Raw genomic sequence first — 27,473 nt, forward strand, 5'->3', positions numbered from 1 at the left:
TGATTCTTGCCTTTTTGAGGCCTCTACCCCCATCCCCTATGTAAGGTTATCTCAATTGTGCACCTAGCAATTGCTATATAATACACAAGCTATAAAAACTGCAGAATTAATCTGCAATTGGGCTTTCTGATAAGCTAAAATCTGAATTTTTGCTTTTATTTTCCCACAATTAGTTGACTTGCTTGTATGAGTGGAAACTTCTGTCTCATTGTTTCGCAGGCCAGAGGTCATCTACAGGTCATGTGCTGAGAAATATCCACCAACAGTAGTAGGCATCATAACTTTGAAGATATCACAAGTTCTAAGTCATCCTCATACTTATAAAGAAACTGAAAGTGTACAACTGATTGATCGCCTGTGCTCACTTGTTCACTCTTGTGGCGATAGGCAAGCCCAAGCAGTTTTATTTCAAGGAAGAAATACTAACTTTTTTTCCAAGTAAATAAGAACTTTTACTTAAAGTAAGGGGAGTGCTTGGAGATCAGGCAAGTTGCCGATGTGTTTGTGAATTTCATGAACATCAGATGAAACTATCCTGAGCATCTGTCTACTAAAGCATCTTTTGAAAATTTTGAAATCATTTACTTAATGAATCAGTTTTCTTGTTTCTGAATGACCACTTTCATGTTCTCATCCTGTGTTTTCGTTCCATATTTACACGTATAGATGACTCCTCTTAAGTGCTAGAAGTCTCTTGTTGCTCATGCTGCAGCTTGCATTCAGTGACTGTTTCTAATCCTGCTGTTTCTAGGAAGGACATGATTAAAGCGAAGCTCTAATTATCGGTAGTACTTAGTACTTGCATCATAACTGACTCAAATCCACATCCTTTTAAATAAAAATCTAATTATATTTGCTCTACATTTCTCTATTTGGCAGAAAGCAATATTCTGTTGGTTTTGGTTGTTATTTAAAAGGTTGTGAGCAAGGAAGAAATCAATATTGCGTGCAGATCTTCTGATAACAGTGAAGAGTAAAGAATCTTTTCTAGCATGGTAGCAGTCTTAGATTGAGGGGGAGGGCGGATTCTGTACCTTTTCTTTCCAAGATAAATTAATTATATCTGCATTAACTGTTGATTTTTAGTAATAGATATGTTTTACTACTGCAAATGCATTTTCTTTTTAAACTGAAAAATTGCAAGAAGCAAAAATAGTTTTGAAACAAAGTTTGTAGTTAAGCGGTCTTCTATTCAGACCTCAAACTATTGTAAATTGGGAGCCTAAAGCATCCAGTGTCCAAATCTCACGGATATGTAACAGTTAGTTAAATTGAGTTAAATGACAGTAAGAGATTTACCACTGCCTAAGGAAAATATATTATTGTGTTGAGAATAATAAAGCTTTTACCTTCTTCTCTGCTGTCAGGTGAGGGGACCTGGGCTTGAATTTTCTCCTTCATATATTACTTTGTCAACTGAATCGGCTAAAATGCCATTTTCTCGTAGATAAATTTTTATCTTTGGGCATTCTTGATTTAACTGCTGAACCAATTTCCTCCCTTTCAGATATATGTGGTTTTACTTTTTTCTTTTTTTTTTTTTCCCCTCCTGAACCTTCTCACAGAGGAATAGTCAGGATCTTCCTTTGTATTTGTTATATGCCGCTTCAATAGCGGAACCTTCCAGCTGATGCCTTAAAACACTGTTGCTACTACCATCTATTGAGAAAAGGTGAAATGAAAAAATAATTGTTTCCCTCTATCTCTGTCTAGCGTAGAACAAAAACTGCAAATCTAACAGACGTGAGGTAATCTAAACTTAAGGAAGTGAATAAGAAAATGGAAATATTTGTATGAACAAAAATATAGGAGCTTAAATTAGAGATGGCTTGAAAATGAGCATTTGTTGGTAATAGTACTGTGAATTTCAGTTTAATTGTTTAAAAAAAAAAGTTTAGAAAAATCCCTGTTTACTATCCCTGTCAGTGGAGTGGTCGAAACTACTCTATTTTTGAGAAAAAATAAAGCCGGACTTCAGTTAGAGGCATGCAAATGAGACTAAGTCTCTGTCAGTTGTGTTCCTGTCAAGTCTTTGTGCTTTGTTTTTTTTGTTTGTTTTGTGTGGTTTTTTTGGTATCTTCTGTTCATTTTAGGACTTTTCTTGCAGGTTGCTTTGTAGGCCTTTCATGCTTTGTGAAATCTTCTAAGAATGTAAAGAAAGTGCTTTTATCAGTAATCAAAAGTTTATCCAGTAATGGTTTGTCTTCTGGACTCTCACATTAATTGTTTGGCAACAATACTGGTAGCTTTTTGTGTGTTTCAGTGGTGGGTTTTCATTTCTGCAACTCTCAATAAGACTTCACAACCTGACACACAATTTTTTAAAGTCCCTGGTAATCTTTTTGTTGTTGGACTGGTTGAAAAGCTTAGGTTCAAAAAGAACAAATGACTATCAAACCCTCTTTCCCTGTTTCATTGTCTGGAAAGCAATATCCTGACTACTATAGAGGAGTCCTAAAAGGAAGGATTGAATTTTTGTTTGACTTATGTGTAGTGGTGTGTGGGCTAATTTTTATTGATACTGTGTATACCACATCTTTCCCTTGTGGATTTTTTCTTTTTTCTTTCTTTTTTTTTTTTTTTTCCATTGAAAAGGATCTATTTTTTATGCTGAGCTCTTGCATCTGGTTTCTGTGTTCTGTGAAATGGCTACATTTTTTTGTCAGTGATAGTTCTGACTGTACTGGAAGGAGAGTGTGCAAACATAGAGGCTATAGAAATGCTTGTAGAATCTAAAAGGGACAAAGTAAAAATGGAGTTGAACTATTCATTCATAGGGTATGAGCGGTACTCTACAAATAACTTTAACTATTCCTGTCCTTTAATCTTATTCAAGAAGCTACCATGTGGGTTTTTGGTAAATACAAACTTCTGATCTTTTTCCTTGACTAACTTTGCAATATTGAGAGATTCGTAGAGTATGTAACTCTAGGAAGCATATATTAGCTGCTCAATTAATAAATGCTAGAAATTAATAACATGTAGCTTTGTATTTCACTGTGCTGTATTTTTTTTATGTGAAGAGTTGTGCTATTCAACTTGATGTTGTATTAGTTAAGGATTCAAATTTAAGTGACCTAGATTTTCTTTTTATCTGCTTTGTGTAAGAAGAGTATGTATTTTTTTGCAGTTTTTTGTAAAAGAAAGGTAATGTGTGAGTACAAGTAACTGAAATTTTTGTCTCTAGTTTTATTTCAGCACTCAGTTTAGTCAGACTTGAGCTATGCTATTAAAGATGCTAAATTGTGTGTCATGCAATTCTGCCTTTTCTCAAATACCTCTTAAATATCTGTAATATTTGTTAGGATGTGATTAATGGAATCTGCCCAAGATAGCTCTCTTGAGAGTTATATTATAAGAACTTACTGGATTTCCTTATGCTAGCAGTAATAAAGTCTCTCCATGTTTAGATGAAGATGATGACTTTGTCGATAAGAGACTTTCTCTGAAACCTAAGGAGAATGGGACCTCAGCAGTCAGTTGCCTGGGAACAACTACAATGAAAAAGGAGGATGTGAAACTGCGAGCTAAAAGTAAACCTCTATCTCCAGTGAAGCTGACCCCCATCTCGGCACTCGATTACTTTGGGACAAGTAGTGTCCAGCGATCAGAAAGGAAGCTGGTAGCAAGTAAAAGGAAGGAAGTGAGTATTGATGATGTTTGCTTAGATTGCTTGTATGTTCGACAGCAGAACAAAATAGCCAGTTTAATGACTGTAAGAAGCTACCTGACTACTTGATATTACTTTTTAATAATCACTCAATTGTACGTTCAGTTTTGATGGTATGTACAGGCATATCAGTTCCTTAAGTACAATTGTAGAGTAGAACTTTGCTGTTAGCGAAGATTAGCAAAAATTTGAAAGTAGTATTCTCTTCTTCCCAAATGACTTTCCTTAAAAACGTTAAGGAGTTTTCTGAGATTAGCGAATGGGTGGGATAAATTTTTGGAAAACACCCAAAGTTATGGCATATGTATTTATTGAGTTCCAAAGCACCTAATAATATATGGAGGAAATTCAGAATCATGGTGTGCAATTATTGGTTTCTCTTCAAGATGGCCTAGTGTAGTAACTTCAGAGATATCCAGCATTGTTTGAAAAAAACTGAGTTGTTTAAATTTAAACATAGCTTTGTTTTGAATATTATCACGTCTTAACCTGAACACAGCTCTGGCTAATAGTTACAAAGCTAGGAATAAAATGCTGTGTGTCTCATTCTCAGGCTTTTAGAGTTTTTGGATTTAGTCTATCTAGTAAGTATGCGAGACGAATCTTTTCAAATTTTATTACTATAAGTTATACAATGTTGAGAAATTGAACTGTTGATTTTTTTACATATAGCCCTCACAAAACAGAGACTGCACGCTAGATGATGAGGCCATTGCCAGGCAACTGCAGCTTGATGAAGATTCAGAGGTAAAAGTTGAATAAATGTAGTGTTCTATGCCAAGAGCAGTTTCATTAATTTGCCGTTGTTCTTCCTTGAGAAATGAAGGTGAACTTTTCAAATCTGCTGTAAATAAGTGTAACAGTTCATCTGTATATATCAACTCTTGCATGTATGTGCAAACATAGTCACATGGTTATTTATATGTGGTTCTATTTACGCAACTGAAATAATGGCCATAAAATCTAATCCGTTTTCCCTCTGTCCAGACTTTCTCTACCTGTTGGGTTGATACGTCTACAGCGATGCTGCTTTTCACGCAGAATTCTAACTTTCTGCTTCCTTATGTTTTTCTTCTCCTTGCCCTGGAAAAAGAAACCAAAAACCATTGCCATTCCTGACTGCCTCACCTGTTGTCATCCTGATTTGCTTATAGGCGACAAAATTTGAATGATTCTTGCTTGTGTATCATAAACTTTGTTTTGAATCAGTGCTGATGTAAGGATATGTAAGGAAAAGATATACATATTGATTTACGTATCGTATGGTTTGTCATAGATATTGATTTTCTTCTGGGAAGGTCAATTCATTTCCCATATCCTGGTAACATAGGAGCATCTTTTTGAAATAAATGTATTTTACATTTAAAACTTAGTGTTACCCTTGGCCTTCCCAGAGGTGTAATGCATCAAGCTTTAACCTACTAGAAAGTTAAATAACTTGCCTGGAAAAATGAGGTGTCATCTGTGAATCAAATGCAACTTATCTGCAACATGCTTATTGTCTAATGTATCATCAAAGGAATGTCCTTTATTTCAGGTGTGTCTCTGCCTCAATCTGATCTGCATCTGTAGTTACTCCCTCTTCCTTTTTTCGGTGTAAACAGGAAAGTTAGATGCCTTTCAAGAGCTAGGCCACAAGCAGTAGTTAAATTCCCCAAAATTATTCTCCCCCCCCCCCCCCCAATGTGATATGTTGTTAGTAGTGAATAGGCAGTTAAACGTTCTCTGTTGAGACGACATAATATTTTTACAGGCTTTGTTTCTACTCTTCTTTTGGGACCACTCTTAAAAGGTTTCTGAAGCAATCCGGTTGCATCTCAATGGCAAGCTGAGACCCTGTCTTTCCTTCAGGTTTTGATTTAATACATGAAGGAGATGAGTCATAATAATAAAAATCCAAAGTAATAGAAAACCTCATTGAAAACAAATCATATAGGCTTATTAATATAGGCAACAAACCCAAACTCTGCTTTCTTATTAGGGTTCTGTCTTTCTTTTTGGGGAAACAAATCATTCTGTGCCATGCTGAGAAATTAGATTTGCTTCTTGTAGGATAACCTTTTTTAATAAAGGTTCTCTTGTTTTAGATGAACTTTTGGTCTTGAAGAGCAAAGAGGTTTTTGAAAATTAAAGTAAAATTAAAACTTGACAGACTTGAGACTGAAAATCCTGCTTTTCTTTTCACAGCTGGAGAGACAGCTGCATGAAGATGAAGAATTTGCTAGAACTTTAGCCATGTTGGATGAAACTCCAAAGAAAAAAAAGGTTGAATTCTTTTTAAACTTTAGTTTTAGAAACTGGATTGCTAGGAGTGTTCTTGTTAGGCACCTAAACTTTGTGTTTTGAAACTTTCAGGCACAAACGCTCTCAAGAACAGCAAGGAAATGTTTGTATAAAAAGAACACACTCACTTTTTGTATGTTCCCCCTGAATTTTCCTCACTTAGCACAAAGACACAAGATGATATCTGTTGATTGATTTACTATCTGTTTCCCTTGCAACTTAATTCTAAGTTCTAATTCTGATTTACTTAACCTAATTATTAGTGGGTATTTCAAAGCTGTTTCATTTCCTCTTTATTATCCCTCCCCTAGTGGAATTCATCTTTTGTTATGATACCTTTACCTATCCATAAATTTCATCTTAGAGTAGGTTGTATAATATTTGTATTGTCTGGCAAAAGAGGACTTCAGTATTGCATTCCTGCAGAAGAAGGATAGACAGTTCGATAATGCCTTAACTGTTGTCTCCTGTATAGTTTCAAAATTAGAAATCTGTTTCGGTTGCTCATCTTCTTATCAAATATGTACTCGAATGCTAATAATTTATTTAATATCATTCATGAAAAGACTTTCAAAACTTACGAGACCTTAGATTCTAGTCTGTAAAGAAAGTAGCCTTTGTGGTATGGCACTCAAATCCTTGTACTCCCATTGCTGAATCAGACTTAAGGTCCATCTTGCCCAGTATTTGGTTTCTGACAGTAGAGGAAAGCATGTAGTTAAAGGATTGTAAGAATGAGGTGATCTCCTTAGAACTTTCCCACCCTCCAACCTCTTACAATTTAACATCTTGATACAGATGTGGCTTTTACGTATTTAGGAAACCTCGGTGGATTGCTTTTCCCCAAAATTGTCCACTGTCCCCTTGAACCATCCAAACTAGCATCCACAACATGCTGAGATGAGTTGTAGAACCAGTTTCAAATCTAGAGAAACATATGCGCTATAGAGCATCAAAGAACTTGGGCACTGGCAGCAGCATAGCTGTGGCAGAATGGAGCATATCCCGTAGGTTAATTTTTGAATAGTAAGCTATTTCATGAGAAGCTCTACAAAGCAGCTTTTGGAATGCACTTTATTATAGGTATCCATGTTAGGCCTCCTACTGGCTGGTGTATTGTAGTATCTGAAATACAAATAAAGAACGCTTAAGGCTGTTTCATAAAAAAGTATCAAAGCACACTGGAGTGTTAGTTTTGCCTTTGCCAAAACATATAGCTGTCTGTCAGCTTGAAAGTAGTTGCATAAGAGATACGATTGACTGAGAGTCTTTGTTTTGCCAATTTCTTGCCATGTGTAGGCTTTTAATTCATCTCAGGTTAGTGGGACAGCCTGTCTCCTTAATACCTGAAGTGGAGTGAGTTGCTGAAGACGCTTGCTTTAGATCAGCTGTAGTCTTTGTTTCAAGAGAACCAGATAAATTAAAATGAGTCAGTGGAACAGCACAAGTGAAAAGTGAAGCAGAGGAAAAGAAGGGGGAGGAGAATATTCCAGTTGCCTGAGGGAAGGGGCAAGTGGAGGACTTGAGTTCTGAACCCAACTGTGGTGATGGGGGCACTCTCCTGATTCTCTCAGCTTGTGGTATAAGGCACAGCACTGCTCCAGGCACAGTTGAATGTTTGCTGGGTTATACATCAGGACTCCTGGAATTTAGGATTGCTACTTGGAATTAACAAATATTAGTGCTTCTAGACTATTCAGTGAACTGATTAGGATCAAAATTCACTATAATTTAGAAGTTTGTCTATCCTTTGACTTAAGGAGCAGTTACGTTCATGATTGAGAGTAGAACTTGCTCGTCTGCCTGCAAACCTTTGATAGGGATCATATTTTGACCTTTGGTAGGGATCAGCTTAAAAAGTATCATCCAGTCTGATGTACTTAAACAGTGAGAGAACTCAGGGTCTGGATTTAGTCATAGGGTGGCACACGCATCTCTTACTTTGGCATTGTTTGTCGATTTAGGCTCGGAAAGATTCAGAAGAAGAGCAAACAGTTTTGAGCACCAGGAGCAGTCCTAATGTGGCAGAAAGATATAAACAAACGCAAAAAGGTAGAACAACGAATATAGAAAATATTTTGCCAGTCTATAATATTATGATATATTCTTATATATATATTTCCCCCCCACACCTTTTCAGTGAAAGCAACTAGCTCAACAGATGAAGTGAAGAATTATACTGTAAAGGAGCAAACTACGTATGAAAACTCGAAAGGGTCTCGTTTGCCTCTCCAATCATCTGGTGGTAAAATAGCAAGAGAGTTGACAGATAAGACCCTGCCTTTGAAGCCTGGCTCTAAGCTTGTGGCTCTGAAACAAAAAGAAGAAAGTGCTGAGAAGGAGAGAGGTGCTCGAACTGTGTTATCAAAAGAAAAAAATGCTTCAGGGAAAGAAGAGAAGAGAACACCAAAGAAGCAGAAGACTTCACCCAAAAAGCCTGAGGTAGGAGCTATCTGAAGAATTTAGTTGACTTGACTGTTTGCAGGAAAACAGTTTTCATTATTTTTTGTGTGTTACTATTCTAAAATTGGTAGTTTGTTCACATCTTTTGGGTGGTTTTTAAGAAATCAAAAAGGAATATAATCTAGGTTTTTTTTTTTTTTTTTAAATGTAACCGTCTGGATCTGTAGCTGTAGTCACTTAAAAGTGAGTAATTTAAAATGTGATTAGGAGTGCTGATAAAAGCTGTGTACTTTGATAGTCCTGGTGGTCAAACATCAGACATTGCTTACCATGCCTACTGCATTTGGCAAACGGAAGATCTTTTTGGTACAGACAGCAGTTGCATTTGGAGAGGGGGAGTCTGTGACTTATGTTTTTCTGACTTTTTTTTTTTCCACATAACATTTTCCTAATGAGCTTAAAGATCTCCAAAAAGTAGAAATAAAATAAAATAATTTGTATGTGAATGTAGGTCTTGTTTACACCTGATTGTCATTATGGAATAAAATAGGATGTAAACTTAAAGGAAGGATTTTTGAATTAAATGAACATGTACATTTGGAGCACAGATACATCTACAGAAAATCAAGAATAAACTTGGGAACATATTTTTTTAAATTTCAGATTTTTAGGGGGGAAGTATATATAAAAATATTAAAACGAGCAAGCTTTGGTATTGCATTTTAGTAAATAAAAACAAGCATTTGAACTTCCTTCTCGTTTGGTGCATAAAAATGAGTTGGAAACTGTGCTGCTTGCTTTTGAGTATTTCATTGTTTATATCTTTCTCTATTTTTATTTCTGCCCAAGTCTGTAAGTCCTGAGGACTCTGAAAAGAAGCGAATAAATTACCAGGCCTATCGAAGCTTCCTAAATCGTGAAGGTCCAAAAGCTCTGGGATCAAAAGAGATACCTCAAGTAAGTTTGCCTAAGCAGCATTTCTGTATGTTATGTATCATGGGCTTCCAGTTATAAGTGATCTGACAAGCATCAATTATATACTTAATTTTTTTTCCCCTCAGATAGGAAATACATATTGGGGAAAAAGCTAAACTGTAATGCACAGCAGTGACTAAATTTAATGAATATATAATTTGCTCAGAAATGAAAGTCAATATCTGTGTTATGAAGCGATGATGGAAAATAATTGCTGGGTTTTAAAAAGTTGAAGGTTGCTGTCATGCATTTGACTGACAGCCGTGGTTGAAGCACAGAGTGTTTAGAGTAATATCTGTTATCTGTATGTCCTGTCAGTTAAACAGATGTGTGAAGCTTCGGTAGCTGTCCTTTTTTGACAGTGGTTTATTTTTTTTTTTTGTTCGCTTCTAGAACTCTTCTCTATCTAGGTAGTGTAGATATTTCATGTTTCATAGATTACTTGACATGGTAGGGGGTTTAAAAGTTCTTGTTTACTGTGGAAAGGTACTTGGTGGAATAGCATCAATTAATGCATTTTCTGCAATATTGTGGTTCTCAGGGAGCCGAAAACTGCTTGGAAGGCCTGACGTTCGTAATTACAGGAGTTCTGGAGTCTATTGAAAGAGATGAAGCCAAGTCTCTGATTGAACGTTATGGAGGAAAAGTAACTGGCAATGTCAGCAAGAAGACAAACTATCTGGTTATGGGACGAGACTGTGGCCAATCTAAGTGTGAGAAGGTGAGCGTTTCTGTGCCTGAGTTCAGTAGAAGTGAAATTGTGAATTGTTCCTATCTTAACTTTATGGATTTTCCCTTTCCCCTCACTAGTACCTCCTCTAAAAAGAGGCAGTACTACAAATGAAGTCTGTGTGGTGTGTTTTTTTTTTTTTTTTTTTTAAAAAGGCCTAGTATGTTTTTTTTCCTCTGAAGGAAAAACGGAACAAAACTGTTTCTCCTTTTTTACGCTACTAATTTTAGCAGCGGCTTGGTTGTAATCAAGACATTACCTTCCTCTCTTTTACCTGTTTTGCTTGACAGTATATGTCAGGGCTCAGTTGCATGTGTGAATGTAGGCATAGTGTTTCTAATGCAAGTTCTCTGTTCTGCTTGAATAGCAGGCCACGCAGCAGAACTTTGGGAGTGACTCTTAGGGATATCTTTTCAACACAATATTATGCCAAATGTATGTTATGGCTGGCTGTTAACACTGAAGAGGCAGACTGCTCCATGAGATATAATACATCTGGGAGTTTTGCTGATCCTTATGTAACGAAGGTAGAGCTGAATCTCAGGGCCTGCAGCTAATGCAGACGCTGTAAAGGGTCAAACCCTCACTGCAGTATGGTGTATTTTCAATTTAGACCCTTTATGTATATGTGTGTCTATATATGTGTGTATACATACTTTTTTTGTGTTTAGCCCACCTCCTAGTGGTTCCTACAGGCTCCTAGTGTGTTGTACTTAGTGATTGAAATGCCACTATTTTGCTGTAATATTATCATCATCTTGTTTGATGCTTGGGGCATCTCTTTCAGCAAGGAAAAATTGTATCTTTACCCTCCTCAAACTTAATTTGTGTTATTTATATAGATTTGATCTATAACTTACATATTTATAATTATAAAACAAAGCCCTTTAATGAAGTTAGGAACACAAAATAATGACAATATTCCCTCCCCCCCCCCCCCAACATAATCCTTATAGGAAAGGACCTTGCTGAAGTGTATTATGTAATTCTCTTTAACTTTTCTTTTAATTTTTGTTTTGGCTGCAGGCATCAACTTTAGGGACAAAAATTATTGATGAGGATGGCCTGTTTGATCTTATTCGAACTATGCCAGGCAAAAAGTCCAAATATGAACTGGCGGCTGAAAAAGAGGTTTGCCTAAAATAAACTTAAGAGTTGTATGGTGTTGTCCTGGGTTTATTTGTTTATTTTTATTCAAAGGAGCTGTTCATGGTAGCTTTGAAGTTACTTGTTCCAGTAATATATCATAGGGTTACTATCAATTTTATCTTCTCCATTAAAAGTATCAAGAATGGAAATTTTATCTTTGTGTTTTAAGACCTCTACTTTAGAGTGATGATCTCTTTTTAACCTTTCATTTTTCTGCTCTGGCATGTTTTTTTATTTCAAGTATCTGACAAGGGGGTAGGTGCATCTTTCTGCATAATGTCAGTTTTGACGCCATCTCACTGTTCTTTGAAATAAGTCAATTTGACTTTTCACAGTTAGAAAACGGCAAATAAAAATATGCCAGATGGGAAATAATCTTGTGGTACCCCGACAGGTCCAATATAAGGTTGTACTGTAAACTTGGGATGTAAACTGTACTTTACCATATGTAAACCGTATGTTTGTATAGTAGGTATTGTCTTTATATGGTACTTGAACTAGTACTAAGCAAGGTAAATTCCTCAGGGAATACTATAAAAATGGTAAAAACATTTTTATACGCAGTTAAATCTAGTCTGTAGTGGGTGGTAAAATCTTATTAAAACCTCTGCTAGTTGTAACACATTTCGTGTTCAGTATGGACTCTGGCATGTCTGACCTGGCTAGACATGAATTGTGTAAATATTCAACTGGTGTCTTAAGAAAAAATAACGCTGTTTAAGTTTGTACTAAAATTAGCTGGTGTGCTTGCTAGCCTTACTCTTTATTGCCTTTGAACTATTTTTGTTTTGGGTTGAACGCTTTCTGCTTGAATTGTTTTTAAAAACAACAGCTGTGGTTCTATTTGAAAGGGTGCATGTGAAGAGTGTTTCCTTGGAAAAAGGGTTGTCGCCTGTTCCTCCTCCTCCTTTTTTTTTTTTTTTTTGTTTAATCCATGTGCTCCTAGTGTTAATCTTTTATGCGTTGGAGTTTGGAAATGCTGTCTCGTGAGAGCTGTGCATTTGGGTCTGCCCCATTTGTTCCCACCTGGCAGTCGTCCCTGTTGTATGCACCTTTTAGCAGTGCCTCAGGCCCTGCGAGTAAGGGGACTGCTGGCGCTGGGCCGCTCTTGGAGTGAGCGGAACGCTTCCTGCCCCTTTCTCTCTTGTGGGTTGGGCTGCAGAACCAGATGACATCCTCTCTAACAGTGCTTTATTTTTTTCAAAGAATATTTTTGATCTGCTACTGAGATACTTTATTTCCCAACATGTGAGCTTTGTTCTTTTAAGCACTCCTATACATGTGTTTGTTTACTGCATAATTTTTTTTTAAATTTCCCTTTAATTTTCTCTTTCCCATGTTTGTTCACCTCCCCGTCCCCCCTGCGCTCCCCTCCATGCCAGGCAAAAAAAGCAGAGTCAAAACATGAAAAGACACCACAGAAAAGCGAAGCTGGAAGAAGAAAATTTAGTCCTCTCAAAAGAGAAGCTGATAATAAAAAAAAGAATCCTACTCCTGATAAAGGAGGTACCTTCAAATCTGTTAAGAAACCAACCACTGCTGTCCAGAAACTTACAGACTTTAAACGGCAAGCTGTAGAGAAGAAAGAAACCACAAAGCCTGAGGGGAACTTGGTTTCCAAGATGAGTGAAGATGGAGCAGAGATATTGCTATGGGTTGATAAATACAAGCCTACATCTCTTAAGGCAATAATTGGACAGCAGGGTGAGCAAAGCTGTGCCAATAAACTGCTTCGATGGCTTCGAAACTGGCACAAGAATACTTCTGAAGACAGACAAGGTGACCAGCACAGCTAACTTGTATCCATGTTACAGGCTCTTCCATGCCCATCAGACTGCTCAGTTCCATATGCTGGTAAAGGGATGCGTGTGGTAGGAGAGTGGCTCTAGAAATATGGAATGAGTATTCTTAAAAGCAGTTGAGGCTGAGGGCAGTCGTCTATTTACTGTCCTTCCCCCCCCCCCCCCCCCAAAAACAAAACAAAACACCAAGCCCTGTCAGAATATGTGTTTTAAATCTCTTAAATATGATATCTTTCAGAAGAAATCAAAATAACCTAGTAGTAACATATATTAAAATGGCCTCCCATTCTCTCTCATCAAGAGACATTCAATAGACTGAATGTTGGCCAGTGCTAACCTGTATACTTGGGGAAAATATGGGATGGCAAGATGCCTGGGGAAGAGGTGAATTGTTAAGGTCCTGGTTCTAGCTGACAAGCAGCCTATGTCATGTACAGTGTGTAATCCTGTAAACAGTGGTGGTGGTTTCTTTTTCGTGTGTGTGTGATAAAATAGTATATATGCTTCATTGCAGCTGTAGTGCCCCTCCCCCCCTTAAAAAAAAAAAATAGTGATGTGGTTGTCAGAAAATTGCTGAAATATTTGTAATTATTGCATCAATAGCACTTCCAATGTTTTTCAATTTAGAATCATGGTGAGTCTTAAACTAAGTGGTTTAAACAGCGTTTCCCCAAATGCTTAGGATGTAGGTAGATATATTTCTGATATCCATAACAAATATCACAAGTGCTTTTCTGTTTTAAAGCTTGATATCTTTAAAGGTTTACATAAAGTATGTAGTTCTTTAGTAATGCATACGTTGGTAAATCCTGGAATCTTCTTTTATAGCAAAGACCAATAAATTTGGAGGCAAAGATGATGGTACCAGTTTTAAAGCAGCATTACTTTCCGGTCCACCAGGAGTTGGTAAAACTACTACAGCTTCTTTAGTTTGTGAGGTGAGTTCATATTAATGTTTGTTCCCAAGAGCATTTGTTAGTGTGTTGATTTTATAACCAGATGTGTCCAACTGGATCTCCTCTGAAGTATAAGGGTCCACTCCCAGCCAAGTTCCACCTAATCAGATCAGGGTTACAGATGACAATATATGGATATTTGGGTATCTTTATTTCAGATCTGAGCAAAGAATATAATAACGGGTGTCTGCATTCCTCTCGGTTTTTTGAAAGGAAGCTTGTCCAAGTATGTTGAGCAGTTGCTCTAATGGTTTTCAAAAACTGTAAATATTTAACACTAATTCTGCAAGTCAGAGAATATTTGTCGTAAATTTAATAGAAGTAGAATCATCACAAGTTCTGAAAATTCCATACAAGCAGACTTGAGAGATATATACACAATAAAAAGACATGTCTTTACTGGACTTGTTCCTATTCAAATAGGAACAGTGAAGAAACTATTAAAATGTAGTATTTTAACTGAATGATATTTAATATCAATTGCTAATAGTGATATTGTAATGAGTTACTTTGCTTTTTTTTCTGAGCTGAGCTCCTGCAGAGCATTTCATCGTGCTCCACAGACATAACCAATGGAACCGGGTTGTCCAAACTGCAACGCCCAAGCTGTATGCAGCTCGCTGCTGCAGCCGTGGCATGTGCCTGGTGCTGGGAGGCTGCTCATGCAGACATGCCTGGGTCAAGTCCCTTTGGGGACTGAGTTGCAGCATAGACCCGTTCTGAAGTGAAGTGGTAGCGCTGTTGGAAGGAGCCACGCGTTTTATAGCTGTTAGCTAGTTCAGTTTTTCCTTCCTTCAGTGTTCTGAGGGATGTGGCATGTTTCTTGTCATGACTCTGTGTGTGAAGGTTTTGATATGCAACTGGAAATACTATGGAGTTTGGTTATCCCTGCCTTATAGTTTTATTTCTGTCCCTTATGGCAGTTTGGCTTATCTCTCACAGCTAAATCTGGGCCTCTGATTTTTTTGCAAGATTTTAGTTCTCTTTTGGGCATATCTGTTCAATGTCTAGTTACAAATATCTTTGAAGTGGGAGAGAAGAGAGTAAGAGGGGAAGAAAGGAATCAAAGCCACAAATTAGATCTGAAGACAGTGTTGTAAGAAGTCACTTCTGGAACTTTGAAATGTTCCTAATTCTGAGTATGTTTATGCTCATTCTTAATGATCTGTATTCTCATTTTTCTGTGTGGTTTGTGTGTTTGGATTAGGAACTGGGGTTTAGCTATGTGGAGCTGAATGCCAGTGATACTCGCAGTAAGAACAGTCTAAAGGAAGTAGTTGCTGAATCACTTAACAACACCAGCATCAGAGACTTCTGTTCTGGTATGTTTTAAGGAGGATTTTTTTCTGTTAAGGGACTGGTTATGGGGCGGGGAGGGGGAGGAACAGAGCTTCTTCATTTCGTGACAAAGTTAGGAACTGAAATTGCTTACCCTGTGGAGGGAGCAGGCTCCTATTTAATAGGGATGGCTTCATTTAGTAAGATGTTCTTTTTTTGTCTTCAAGGTAGCATTGAACTGCTATTAAGATAATCAATTCTTAATCAGCAGAAACTGCACAAATTACTAAAGAGCTCCAATTGCTCTTCTGTTGCATGGGACTAATTCTTGGAAGAGGACATTAGGTACAGTCAGCTCTATTCTGTGAATATACTGTTGTGATTGCACAAGAGGCAGAGCAAGAGATTCACCAGCTTCTAAATTGTCTGAGCAAGACCCTATTTTATTCTCTTGAATAAAATGTTCTGTTGCAGTCTCATTGTCTTGTCTGTATTTGTTTTCAGGCACCTCCTCATCAGTTAGTGGAAAACATGTATTGATCATGGATGAAGTGGATGGTATGGCAGGCAATGAAGACAGAGGAGGGATGCAGGTGAAACTGCTACAATTATTGGCTAATACTATTGCCAAGAGTTCATTCAGTCTATCAGCACGAAATGCTTAGTCTGCTGTCCTTAACCCATAAACTATGCTATAGAGATTTGTCTGACCTATTTTATATGTTTATCTTTGTGTAAGAAGATTTATATCTTAGCAGAGTAAAACAGACACTCCTGGTATATATGTATACACACACATTACATGCACGCATGTGTGCACACACACACACTTATATAAAAATAACATATATGTGAATACCTCAGATGTGTACATTGTAGATGTTTACCCTTGGACAGGTGAATTTAACTCAAGGTCTCTGCAGCTGACTTTTACCTGCAGTGGAAGATTTGTAATCTAGCTGGGGACAAGTACTCCCTCCAGGAGGCAGTAATACTGAATAAATAACGTGCTACTGTCAATATTATACTTTGTTCTCCTTTGCAGCTCTAGTTTTAGCTTTTAAAAAAATTTCCTGTGGTTACATGCAACATTACCCTGACAGTAAAAGGCATACAGATCTTTAGCTCAGATACAGACATTTACATTTCAGGAATATAAAGTTGAACTGAGTTTTCCTTTCATTAGAGGAGATGAAGTTCATTTAGTGTTAGCAAGTTTCCCATAAAGCTTTTTGGACAGGGAATATCTGATCTTTTTACTTCTTGCTGCTTCTATTGTTTGTGGCAAGGTACACTGGAAAAGATGGTGCTCTCTGTGGGCTTAGGTCAGGTCATACTGGTCTTTGGGTAAATTAATGTAGGCCTCCAGGTGGACAGCTTTATTCTGCACTACTAATCTTCGTTACTTTCTGAAGAATGGTCTGAACATGGTTTCTGGAAGTGGATGGCTTGTGAGGCAGCAGAATTATTGCACCTGAACAGAACAGCAAGCAGAAAAAGTAGGAAGAGGACCAGGTCTTTGCTAAGTGCAAAGCTGACTACAGTAGGAGGCATATTATAGACTTGCATCAGTCAAGGATCTGATTTAAAAAAGAGACTAATGCTGCTCAGTATGACATGTTTTAATTATTCTTATTGTCTGTGGAATCTGATGTAACTGTTGTAATGTGTTTAAATGACAGGAGCTGATTGGTTTAATCAGACACACAAAGATACCTATCATCTGTATGTGTAATGATCGAAACCATCCTAAGATTCGTTCTTTAGCCCACTACTGTTTTGATCTTCGTTTTCAGAGACCTCGTCTAGAACAGATTAAGGTAAGAAGGCTGGTTGTATGGGCTGCACTGAGTTATAATCAGTAATCTGTCTTCAGGTGTCAGAATTCATACAGAAATGAAAACACCACTTAAAACTTTAGTTTCATCACCTTAGTGAATAACCCTCCTCTTTGGAATAGGTTGTCTGAGTTTGTCTTCCAGATTTAGATGCCGATCTTAAATATATTCAGATGCTGCTTGCTTTTTTTTTTTTTTTAATTTTTTATTTTTAACAGGTCATGCTATTTACATACCCATGACAAGGGTTGAATATACGTGTTTGTGAAAGACTGTTAAGCTGTTTAAAAACTAGAAAAGATACAATAACATTATTATTTAACCTTTTCTGTAGGGGAAGAATTCATAGCAATTCTTTAATGACACTTTCTTAAAATATTGCCTGTATTACAGGGAGCCATGATGTCTATTGCATTTAAAGAAGGCTTAAAGATCCCACCACCTGCTATGCATGAGATAATCCTAGCGGCAAATCAGGACATCAGACAGGTCAGTGCCAGTTCAGTACGTCCTGTGCAGGTCCTTGACTTCAATGCAGTATTTGAGCAGTATGAGACGCTATTTGTAGCATACAGATCAGGCTTTTTCTCTGCTGAAGTCTTTCCTTTTAAATGTATTTATGCTACCAAATTGTCCATTTTGTTTTCTAGATTTTGCATAATCTTAATATGTGGTGTGCAAAAGATAAATCATTGACTTATGATGAGGCCAAAACTGATGCCAGCAAAGCCAAAAAGGATATCAAACTGGTAAGTGTAAAATATTGGACTGGTTTTATGGTCATATTCTGATATAAGATAATGCTTATAAAGCCTAGTGATTAATTAAAAATAAAGCACTCATAGCTTAAATGCAGAGAGCTAACTGATGTTTTGAGCATGTGTCAAACACACTGTGCGTTGAATCCAAGACTGAGCATGCATTTTGATGTACTGGTCTCTTATGTAAGCTGCAATTTAGGAAGCTTATGCTTCTCATCCCGAGTTCTCTCTCTAGCAGATGATTCTTTTAATTCATCTCAGAAGTAAGACTCTATTCTCAAAATTGGCAAAACATAGGAAGGAAATACTGAGCATTCAACTTGTACTGATGAGTCCGGATACTGTTAGGTACCATCACTGTAATAACTTTGGTAATGTGTTATGTCCTTTAACGTCCACGTTGACTTGCAACGCACTTACTTCTTGAACTGTCGTTTACTTAGGGCCCTTTTGATGTTGTCCGGAAGGTTTTTGCTGCTGGAGAAGAGGCTTCTCATATGTCTCTTATAGACAAATCAGATCTCTTCTTCCATGATTATTCCCTAGCACCTCTCTTTGTTCAAGAGAACTATGTACACGTGAAACCGGCTGCTGCTGGGTGAGTTATTCCACACCCTAAATTGACAGCCTTTCATGCAGGGGAGACTAATTAGAGTACAACATATGTGAATGTTTCTGCATGGTAATATTGTCAACTTCTTTTTTTTCTAGAGGGAATCTGAAAAAGCACTTAGTGCTATTAAGCAGAGCAGCTGATAGTATATGTGATGGTGATCTAGTGGACAGACAGATTCGTAGCAAGCAAAACTGGAATCTTCTTCCAATACAGGTGAGCGTTTGACATTCATTTTGTGTGCTTTATGGGTGCCCAGTATACAAGGCTGATCCCTTGAAATTGTTGCCTTAATATAATTTTATGACCTATATAGTTGATACTCCATATAGTATTCCTGTTCTGTTGGGAGCAGTGCAGTTTTCCATATTCAGGTGGTTGAAGCCGTGATGTATGTCATGAAATGAAGTCTTCTGAAACTTTGGAAAGCTTGAACCTCCTTAGGTTATAGGAACACATGGCACATACCAATTCAGACGTGCACGTAAAAGCCTACTTTGTTTTATTTGTGTGCATCGTATCCCAACCTCTCACCAGGCCAGTATTTCTCCCAAAACACAGAGAACTGAACCTTCCTCGTTGTAGTTCTCTTTTGATGTGATCAAGACTCATGCTTAAAGGATTATGACTGCCATCAGGGAATGTATGATAGAATAATTAAAGTTGGAAGGGACCTCTGGAGATCACCTAGTCCAACCCCCTACTTAATGCAGGTCCAAGCAGATCAGGTTGCTTAGGAAGTTGCCTAGCTGAGTTTAGGTAGTTTCATATTATGAATGCTTTAGTAATTGTGTTCTTCTAAAATGTCTCCTTTTATTATATCTATCTGTTGGAGATTATGGTTCGAGATTGGCTTTTAAAACCCAGATCACTTCACAGATATTAGAACATGATAATAAATAGGGTGGCACAGGAGATGAAGCTGTAACCTCTAAGGGGGGTTGTTGTCAGAAACAAGCAGCTAAGAAAGAATTCTCTTAAAGCCAGCTCAGTTTCCAAAACATGAGCTACCAAACAAGTTAGGTATTATGTCATGGTGTCAGTGTGGCTAAATCATTGTGAACAGAGTTTGGCATGTGTGTTTTCAGGCTATTTATTCAAGTGTTCTGCCTGGGGAGCTGATGAGAGGTTACATGTCCCAGTTTCCTGTATTTCCCAACTGGCTGGGGAAGTTTTCATCCACAGGCAAACATGATCGCATCATTCAAGAACTGGCAGTGCACATGAGTCTCAGGTAATACTGGCATATCTCTTCTGGTTTATATCAATATACGGTTATTTAGTTCTCTTGTAGCTCATTACCTACCATTAGCTGCTTACAGTGATTGGTACAAACTGAAGAGTATATTCTGTGAACGTTGACCTATGTTGTTGGTGGCACCTTCTTAGCACTAATCTGGGCAGTAATCAGACTGGGAACACCTTTAGTATACTAAGTGGTACTGTGATCTATCTGAAAACTTGACTTTTTTTTTTTTTGAAGCTGTAGGTTTTTCTTTCTTTTTTCACTTAGGGATGTGTTTCCCTATCTCTTCAGTTTTGGGTGCTGCATACTTGAATTAGGGATAATCTGATGCAAGGCATAACCTGGGAGGAATGATGCAATATAGCTTGCAGTTCTTAAGGAATTTGGTTAACATTTGCAGATGGCCTACCTACAGGCTGCTTGTGTTCAGAAGTGAGTTTTTGTTATGCAGATTTATTCACCTTTTTCAATTTTGCAAAGAACCCAGACATGCAAGAGGACAGTAAATATGGAGTACTTGTCCTATTTGCGGGATGCACTTGTTCAGCCCTTGCAAGACTTTGGAACAGATGGTGTACAAGATACTGTAGCGTTCATGGACTCTTACTGCTTGATGAAAGAAGATGTTGAAAATATCATGGAAATAAGTACCTGGGGAGGCAACCCCAGTCCTTTTTCTAAGCTGGATCCTAAGGTAAAATTCGCCAGTGGGGGGGGTGTGGGTTTTTCTTATTGTTTCTTTTATTTTTTAAAAGAAATCCTAGAATGATAGCCATCACATGGATGTGCTGCTGAAAGGCTGAAGCTGGCTGAGTTATTTTATTAACTGTAATATAATGAAAAGCATGGAATGTGGTGTGGCTTAGTTGTCAAACATGCAAAAGCTCCATAACAAGCGCTGGGTCAGGGGGTACATCCTAAAAGATAGTAAGATTATGCTTCATTCAGCATTCTTCTACCTGTTGTTCTGGTGAAAAGGTCACCGGGAGGCAGCTGTGTTTGGGGCACAGCTCCAAGTGTAACGCAGAGGGGAGGTGGAAGGGCAGGATCATGCAGACTCCTGACAATAGGCTGTCTTAGCTTCTTGCTTAGCGCTGCTTTTCTTACCACTGTGCAAAGGAGAAAGGATGCACAACAACCCCATCTGTTACAGCATGGACATCCTGATTTAGAAGCTGGCTTGGAACCTGCCCTCTTCAAATTCTAGTCAACACTGTGAACTGCCAGAAGTGGTGCTCTCTCAGTGCCCTTTTGGGGCTAGTTTGAGGCATCAGTGGTTAGCACCCTTATCTGGGATGGGGTGAGCTTAAACTCAAGTTCCTGCTGCAAACTAGGTGGGTCTGAAACGTTAACCAAGACCTCCCACACTTGAGGGTGAGTGTTCAGGGAAAGAGAAGAAATGCACTTTGCTGATACTACCTGATGGTGGTATTCAGATACACAGTCTGAATATACTGCTCCAGTGTGACAGGATGTTCAGTGCTGTCATGGGTCATTTTGTTGCAAGTGACTTGGATTAGGTGGCGATAGAACAGTAGCGCTGAAATTATTGGAGGCCTAAATGAGAAGCACCTACAGATGCACACTGTCGAGTAAACCTGAGGATTACGTGGGACTCGGATTTTAAATAAGCCTTCGCTATACTACTGCTTTATGCTTTGTGTATCTCTTCTAGATAATATCCTCTTTTACAAAACATTTGGTCACATCTTCCCAAATGAAAGATGATATGGAATCGCTAGACATGAGTTGGTTAACTAACAAGGTATAGAGTCCTTATCTGATGCTCATAGTAACTCCTTCCAACCTAACAGGTCAAAGCAGCTTTTACACGAGCCTACAACAAAGAGACGCATCTGACTCCGTATTCACTGCATACTGTCAAGGCATCTAAAAGGCAGTCAGGATCCATGATGACTTCAGACCTGAATGAAGATGTGAATGTGGAAGAGATCCAATCTGATGAGGATGAGCAAGATACTGTTGAAAGTGATGCAATGATTAAGGTGACTTAGTCTCATTTGGTAGTGCAACACTGGGGAAACTCTCTTCTCTTAGTTACCTTTCTGGCACTTTTAACATCAGGATTAAAAATCAATCAAAAAACCCAGCACAGCAGACTCTGAATGTGTTATATCCCTCACAAATTCTTGACTGAAAGAACAGTTCTGTAGTGTGGCAAAATCTACATTACTTTTGCTGCTTACTTTCTGCTTGAATGTTGGACTAAGATGAGGTGCGTCACTAATGCATTAAACTCATGAATAGTAAAATCAAAAATTTAGCGGGGTTCTAGGCATCAGTGGGGACAGCAGCATTGATTAGGAGCAGCTACAGGCCTTTGCATTTGGTTATCACAGATAGACAGAAAGATTATTACTGGAATTGCTATCTCCAGCTTGGGGATCTATGGGTCAGCCATTAACACTGTATGTTGTAGAATATGTCCTCTCTGTGGAATTTAAAATCTTGATGCCTAACAGGGAGAGAAGGGAGAGATGGTCTATGCTCCTTCTTACTTGTTGAAGGTCCAGACTGTTTGTTACAGAACTAGGGATCAGACTCTGAAATAACTTTTTTTACACTGATTGCATTTTGGCTTCTGCTTTTGTCAGGTTACAGTTGCATTTTAAACTATCAATTCTGTCCATCTATTCTGTTTGTAGCAAAAAAAAGTAAAGTCTTCCAGGCTGCCCAAAACAGAGAAAAATGAAGAAACAACAAAAAAAGAAGGAAAAAGAAAAGAGAAAACAAGACGTTAAACAGAATAACCTTGCTATGGATGCAGCTTTGCTTATCTAACTTTCGGCAGGAGCCTGAAACGGATCCAGTAATGTGGCTGGGAAGGTGGAACCAGTGCGTTGAAAATGCACCTCTTATAGAGGTGATGACTCTATTCTCACACTATGCAGTGCTGTAATTACTCTTAACTTGCTGCAAAGTTACAAGCTATAACTACTCTTGTAAAACAAGCACCCAGGTGCATGAACATAACAATGTGTCACATTTACCTGGTATTATACTAAGTCTTCATTGGACTTCCTTTTTTAATAAATGCTCTGCTATTATGTGGTGAAATCTTGTAAATAGTACCTGATGCAAAAAATCTGAGTTGCATGTTTGTACAGTATAGAAATTAAGCAGTGTATAAAATTACAATAAAATAGTTTCACACAAGTTTTAAAAAAAACCTCTGGTTGAGTTTGTGGAGCTCTTGCTCTCTTGCATGCTCACTTGTGCACTTTCTGTCCTTCTGAGGTTCTGGCTTTCCTGCACGTGTCAGGTTGTGGTTGTATTCCTTTCTTGCAACTTCCATGTTTGCTCCAAAATATAGCTCCTAGCATTGGCTCCTCATATTTTTAAACCCAGAAAGGAAATGCTTAATAGAGATTACAGTCATAAAAGCTCAAAACTCAATTGAATAAACAAATACTACATTTCTTACCTAGTTTAATGTTTGTTGTCTACAGGTGTAACTTGTGGACAGTTTAGACTACCTAATTTCTTTCCTTCTAGCTTTGTATAACTATCACTCTGACTTGGCTGAACGGAAGAGCACAGAATGCTCCTTGGTTTGTCTTTGGTGCATATGAAACATAAGTCTTGCTTGGTAGGAAGAAATTATCAATCAGTTTTATTACTAGAATAAATCAAAGTACAAAATTTGTCAAAAGCCAAGTATTTACAGATTATCACAAAATAGAAGTGACATGGTTATTACTAAATCTTACTGGAAAAAACACCTGTAATGCAGTGACAGAGCCTTCCTTAATGCTACTGCTCACGAGACAGCACATGGAGGCCTGAAAGGAAACAGAAACAGTTATTCATATCTCAAAATAAAGACTGTGATAGCAAATTAACATCTTCTCTTGGGAGGGGGCAAAAAGGTGCTCCTGGTGTATGCAGTTGCGCAAGGCTGAGGTGCAGAAATGCACCTGTCCATTACTTTCTGCCCTACAGTTTTCACATAAGGTGTTTACTAAAACAGCATTTAAATGTCAAAATTAAAGGAGGAACTTTGTTACTTGTTTGCAGTTACCACTCAACAGAACTGGTGTCAGATCCAAAAGTACAGAATATTGGCCTTATTCTTTGAAATAGGAGTATTTCAAGCCAATATCTTATTGTTATCTTGTGATAGTTTCTGGATGTTAAATATGTTGCAAATTCATTGTACTCTATTATGAAAACCCCACAATCTAAGATCATGTAACCTGTATTTCAAATTTGCTCCTTCCAGTTATCTATCTCTTCCTACACTCAAACTCTTCTGATAGATCTCTGAAAGGTTTTGGTGCTCCTGAGCTCTTCAGACTGCTCCTTGTGCTGTTCTAAGCACAGCCAGCATTCAGGAAGTCCATTTATTCCAAAAGCGAGTATGTTGCAGAATGCAGTGGATAACACTGTCCTAGAAGTAAACTGGTTCAAAACCTCTCAAATGAGTGGTTTTATTTATTTATTTTTTAAAACCATCATGTTAGTTGCAGTAGCAACAACTAAGGGGCTATTTTATGCCTGAGGGCAGAGAGAGGATAGATCTGGTCTCAGCTGTAAAGATAAACTGAGGGATAGACCCAGGCAGTAATTTGAATTCTCCAGCACTGAGCTTCCTGTATTAGGAAAAAATGTCTCTTCAGTGTCTTTTTCAAGTATCTTCTAGAATGAGCCTTGTGAAGTAAGAAGGTGTAGCGCATACCTGAACTTATTAGTCCACTTCTGGCTTGAGGTATTGTGTGCAGTCATTTATTTTCTTAAGATGAACAATGTTAATTCTTTCAGAACACATTGGACATATGTTTTCAGTCTGTAACATGCTGTTTTAAAAGAAGTGTGATTAGTTAAATTATAATTTAACACTTTCAAACAGACATCTAGGGCCTGATGCAGAAAGCATGGAGCAAAGCTCTGACCTATGCAATGTAAGAAACAGGTAGCCCTACCTAGAAGTTTGAAGGGGAATACTACGTCATATCTAATAGACAAGTAGCTGGATGCTGCCACAGTGTCAAAGTTGTGAAAGTAAGTGGAATCTTTTTTTTCCTGGAGATAAAGTCTATTTATTTATTTTCAAATATTTCAGAGCTAATATCACAACAGGAAGGCTAGTGCTGTTTGTGTGGGTGTGAGGAAAATTTAGCAAGTAAAATGTACACAGAGCAGGCTGGTCTAGAACATGAAGAGGTTTTTGAAGGTTCATTATGGGCAGGAGCAGTTCCTGATATCTGAACAGAACTATCCCATCCCCTTGTCATGCAGATAACAATCAGGGACAAGTGATTATTGCTTTTGTAGTGTACACCCAAGTACTGAGTACTATCCTATGCTGTGTGGGTTTTTCTTGGTCTGTTTTCCCCACCCCTTTCAGTGTCTGGTCTTGCAGGAAGCAGCTGGGAACTTCAACAAACCCACTGTCTGGTGGTATGGTTTCTGTTGGAGTGTTGCATCTATGGCTGAATTCTTTTTTTTTAATACATTCTGATTCAAAGTATTACTCTGAGATTATGTTAGATGAAACTACCAAGTACAAGTTAAGGTTTCCTTTTCCCTGCATGGAGGCTACATTGCATGTTTCTTAGTACCAAGTCTGCTGCAGACGTATGCTCAACCAGAACCCTGCAGCAGGGGAAAAAAAAAAAAAAATCCCAGCTTACGTTTTGAATTCTGAATAAAGGGCAGGAAAGTCACAGTGTGGGCAGACTGTCCAGTCATCTCGTACCATATGCCGACCCTGGAGACAAAAGCTGCAAGTGATTAAATGGAACATACCATTTTAGTACACTGGTAATTTCATTCTATATTCGTTTCTGTGAAAAAAAGTCTCAGCAACAAAGGGAAGCTCTTGAGGGGGAGGGAGAAAAAAAAAAAAAAACTACCACTATTACTGTAGTTGGCTATTGCATGAACTCTGATTAGAAAATGTGCTCTGGATGAGATGCAGTGTTTTCATTATAATCATCACTTGAAAAAAAACAACAAATAGTGTGTTCAGTTACCACTTTTAAAATTATTTTAGTTTGGCAATTCTATAATGGTATCTGTAGATCAATGTCACAGCTTACTGGGATTTTTGGCTTGCACGTGACATAATTTTCAAAAACAATGCCCCCCCCCCCCCCCCATAACCACACCATCTGAGGCCATGGGTTTTGATCAGTCTGTGAGGATAGCAGCTGTCTTGATAGTAGTCTCTTTAAATAGAGGTGATTTCTTCTCTTTGGTATGGTTTCTGTGTTGACCATGGCATAATAGAAGTGAGACTGATTTGCTTTTGATACAAAATAATTTGTATGTACCTTTTCAACACTACAAAATACAGTTGAGCCTTGAACTGTATTTAGGGATTTATGTTTTAATAAAATATGCTACAGTAGACTTTGACACTGACATTGGTAAGCTGCAAGTGGAGTTGCTGCAGGCCTAATGCTGTTACAAATGCACATGCTATAAATGAACTATAACCAAGGGCGAATCTAAATATATGTGAAACATAGATGAGCATATACGTTCCAGTTAGCTGTTAAAAATTACATATTTAGAAGCCTTGGTTAGTTTCCTTAAGATGATACTTGTAAAATACATTGGTCATCTGTTAAACCAATGGTATAAGAAGAAATTGCTTATAAGATCTTTTTTGTAAGACAGATTCTTTAGTTTTAATAAAGAAATTAACTAACTCCAACAAGTAAATGTGTGATTTTTTTTTCTGTAATATGAGCATGACAAATCCATTGAATCTAGCAGAAGTAAATCTGTTTCTGGGAATGCCCAGAATGTAAGTTTTGGCAACCCAGAGTTTAGGGAAGGAAACCTGTGCCCCTCCACAAGCTCCCTCACATGGATGAAGAAACTGAGACTTCTATCTGCGCACTGGGGACCTGGAACAAAGGATGTGGTTGGGAAGGTACCAGCAGCTCTGCCCCCATTACGTTCTCCCAAGAACACTAACTGCACTGAATTTCACGCATGCTAGACAAGACAGACAGGTGTGTTCAGCTGCCTGAGTTATCTCCTCAGGATGGTGAAGCCATCCAGGGTCACTGTGCTTTTACTGTCACACTTAAGTCTCTGCAGCTTGTAAGTAGCAGCTGAGGATACAGATTATTCCTTTTGTGAATGCTAAAACAAAAACAAGAATGGTTTTAACTGATTTGTAACAGCGTGAAAAACTTACCTTGAATCGCTAGCAAACTGATGGTGTTCAGATGAACTTACATTTTAGAAGGAAAAAAGGCTTTGTGTTCATTCTCAAAGTGCAGCAGACACCCAATACACTCACCGTTGCAATACAGTATGGGAGATTGTTTTTACACCCAGGACACAAGAGTTCACACTCTGGGAGCAGGAATGCACAATATGGACAGGATGTTGTTGGCTCTTCCACCTCTGATGTGTCTGGACGCCTAGGAGTAAGATACAAATATGAACTCAAAGAAACCCTATGAACTTGGAAAAAAGATATTTAGCAAGTGTTCAGTTATTTGCATGGCTTTCAGTTAGTAACTATCACTTTTATACACATGCTCCCTGTAACCATCACGCATACTTCTTCATAATTACAAAAAGTTAGAACTAGGCCATTTTTCATCTAATTTGAACCAAAGCAAGTATTTTTAAGCTGTTACAGGTCACAATACTTTGAAATCTTTAACAATGCCTGGTCTACATGCATATAAAACACAAGGCTATGTGCGCATGTATTTAGGATAGCTCATATCCAAACGAACAGAAAAGCCTTTAAATCTTCAAATGAGGCCTCCAAATAGAAG

At 37.9% G+C, this 27,473-nt stretch overlaps 2 protein-coding genes across 8 annotated transcripts in view; one reads left to right on the forward strand and one right to left on the reverse strand.

Moving 5' to 3' along the window:
* RFC1 (replication factor C subunit 1) overlaps nt 1-22,881 on the forward strand; it is a 44,430-nt gene extending 21,549 nt beyond the window's left edge. For all 3 annotated transcript variants that reach the window (XM_068943143.1, XM_068943142.1, XM_068943144.1), the window contains 21 exons: nt 3,411-3,643; nt 4,343-4,417; nt 5,858-5,935; nt 7,918-8,005; nt 8,094-8,395; nt 9,206-9,313; nt 9,873-10,052; nt 11,088-11,192; nt 12,593-12,989; nt 13,841-13,950; nt 15,176-15,290; nt 15,751-15,839; nt 16,929-17,066; nt 17,478-17,573; nt 17,735-17,833; nt 18,289-18,443; nt 18,557-18,674; nt 19,547-19,692; nt 20,185-20,398; nt 21,519-21,710; nt 22,371-22,881. In XM_068943143.1, coding sequence (XP_068799244.1) covers nt 3,411-3,643; nt 4,343-4,417; nt 5,858-5,935; nt 7,918-8,005; nt 8,094-8,395; nt 9,206-9,313; nt 9,873-10,052; nt 11,088-11,192; nt 12,593-12,989; nt 13,841-13,950; nt 15,176-15,290; nt 15,751-15,839; nt 16,929-17,066; nt 17,478-17,573; nt 17,735-17,833; nt 18,289-18,443; nt 18,557-18,674; nt 19,547-19,692; nt 20,185-20,398; nt 21,519-21,710; nt 22,371-22,466 — 3,134 coding nt within the window. In that variant the 3' untranslated portion in view covers nt 22,467-22,881. The remainder of the gene's footprint in view (nt 1-3,410; nt 3,644-4,342; nt 4,418-5,857; nt 5,936-7,917; nt 8,006-8,093; nt 8,396-9,205; nt 9,314-9,872; nt 10,053-11,087; nt 11,193-12,592; nt 12,990-13,840; nt 13,951-15,175; nt 15,291-15,750; nt 15,840-16,928; nt 17,067-17,477; nt 17,574-17,734; nt 17,834-18,288; nt 18,444-18,556; nt 18,675-19,546; nt 19,693-20,184; nt 20,399-21,518; nt 21,711-22,370) is intronic.
* Nucleotides 22,882-23,315: 434 nt separating this feature from the next.
* The window catches only part of WDR19 (WD repeat domain 19), a 47,096-nt gene continuing 42,938 nt past the window's right edge, over nt 23,316-27,473 (reverse strand). For all 5 annotated transcript variants that reach the window (XM_068943139.1, XM_068943138.1, XM_068943137.1 and 2 more), the window contains 4 exons: nt 26,984-27,107; nt 25,359-25,435; nt 24,404-24,521; nt 23,316-23,507 (listed from right to left, as the gene is read on the reverse strand). In XM_068943139.1, the coding sequence (XP_068799240.1) occupies nt 24,413-24,521; nt 25,359-25,435; nt 26,984-27,107 (310 nt within the window). In that variant the 3' untranslated portion in view covers nt 23,316-23,507; nt 24,404-24,412. The remainder of the gene's footprint in view (nt 23,508-24,403; nt 24,522-25,358; nt 25,436-26,983; nt 27,108-27,473) is intronic.

The sequence above is a fragment of the Struthio camelus genome, chromosome 4 (genome assembly GCF_040807025.1).
Source record: "Struthio camelus isolate bStrCam1 chromosome 4, bStrCam1.hap1, whole genome shotgun sequence".
In the NCBI taxonomy this organism is placed as follows: domain Eukaryota; kingdom Metazoa; phylum Chordata; class Aves; order Struthioniformes; family Struthionidae; genus Struthio; species Struthio camelus.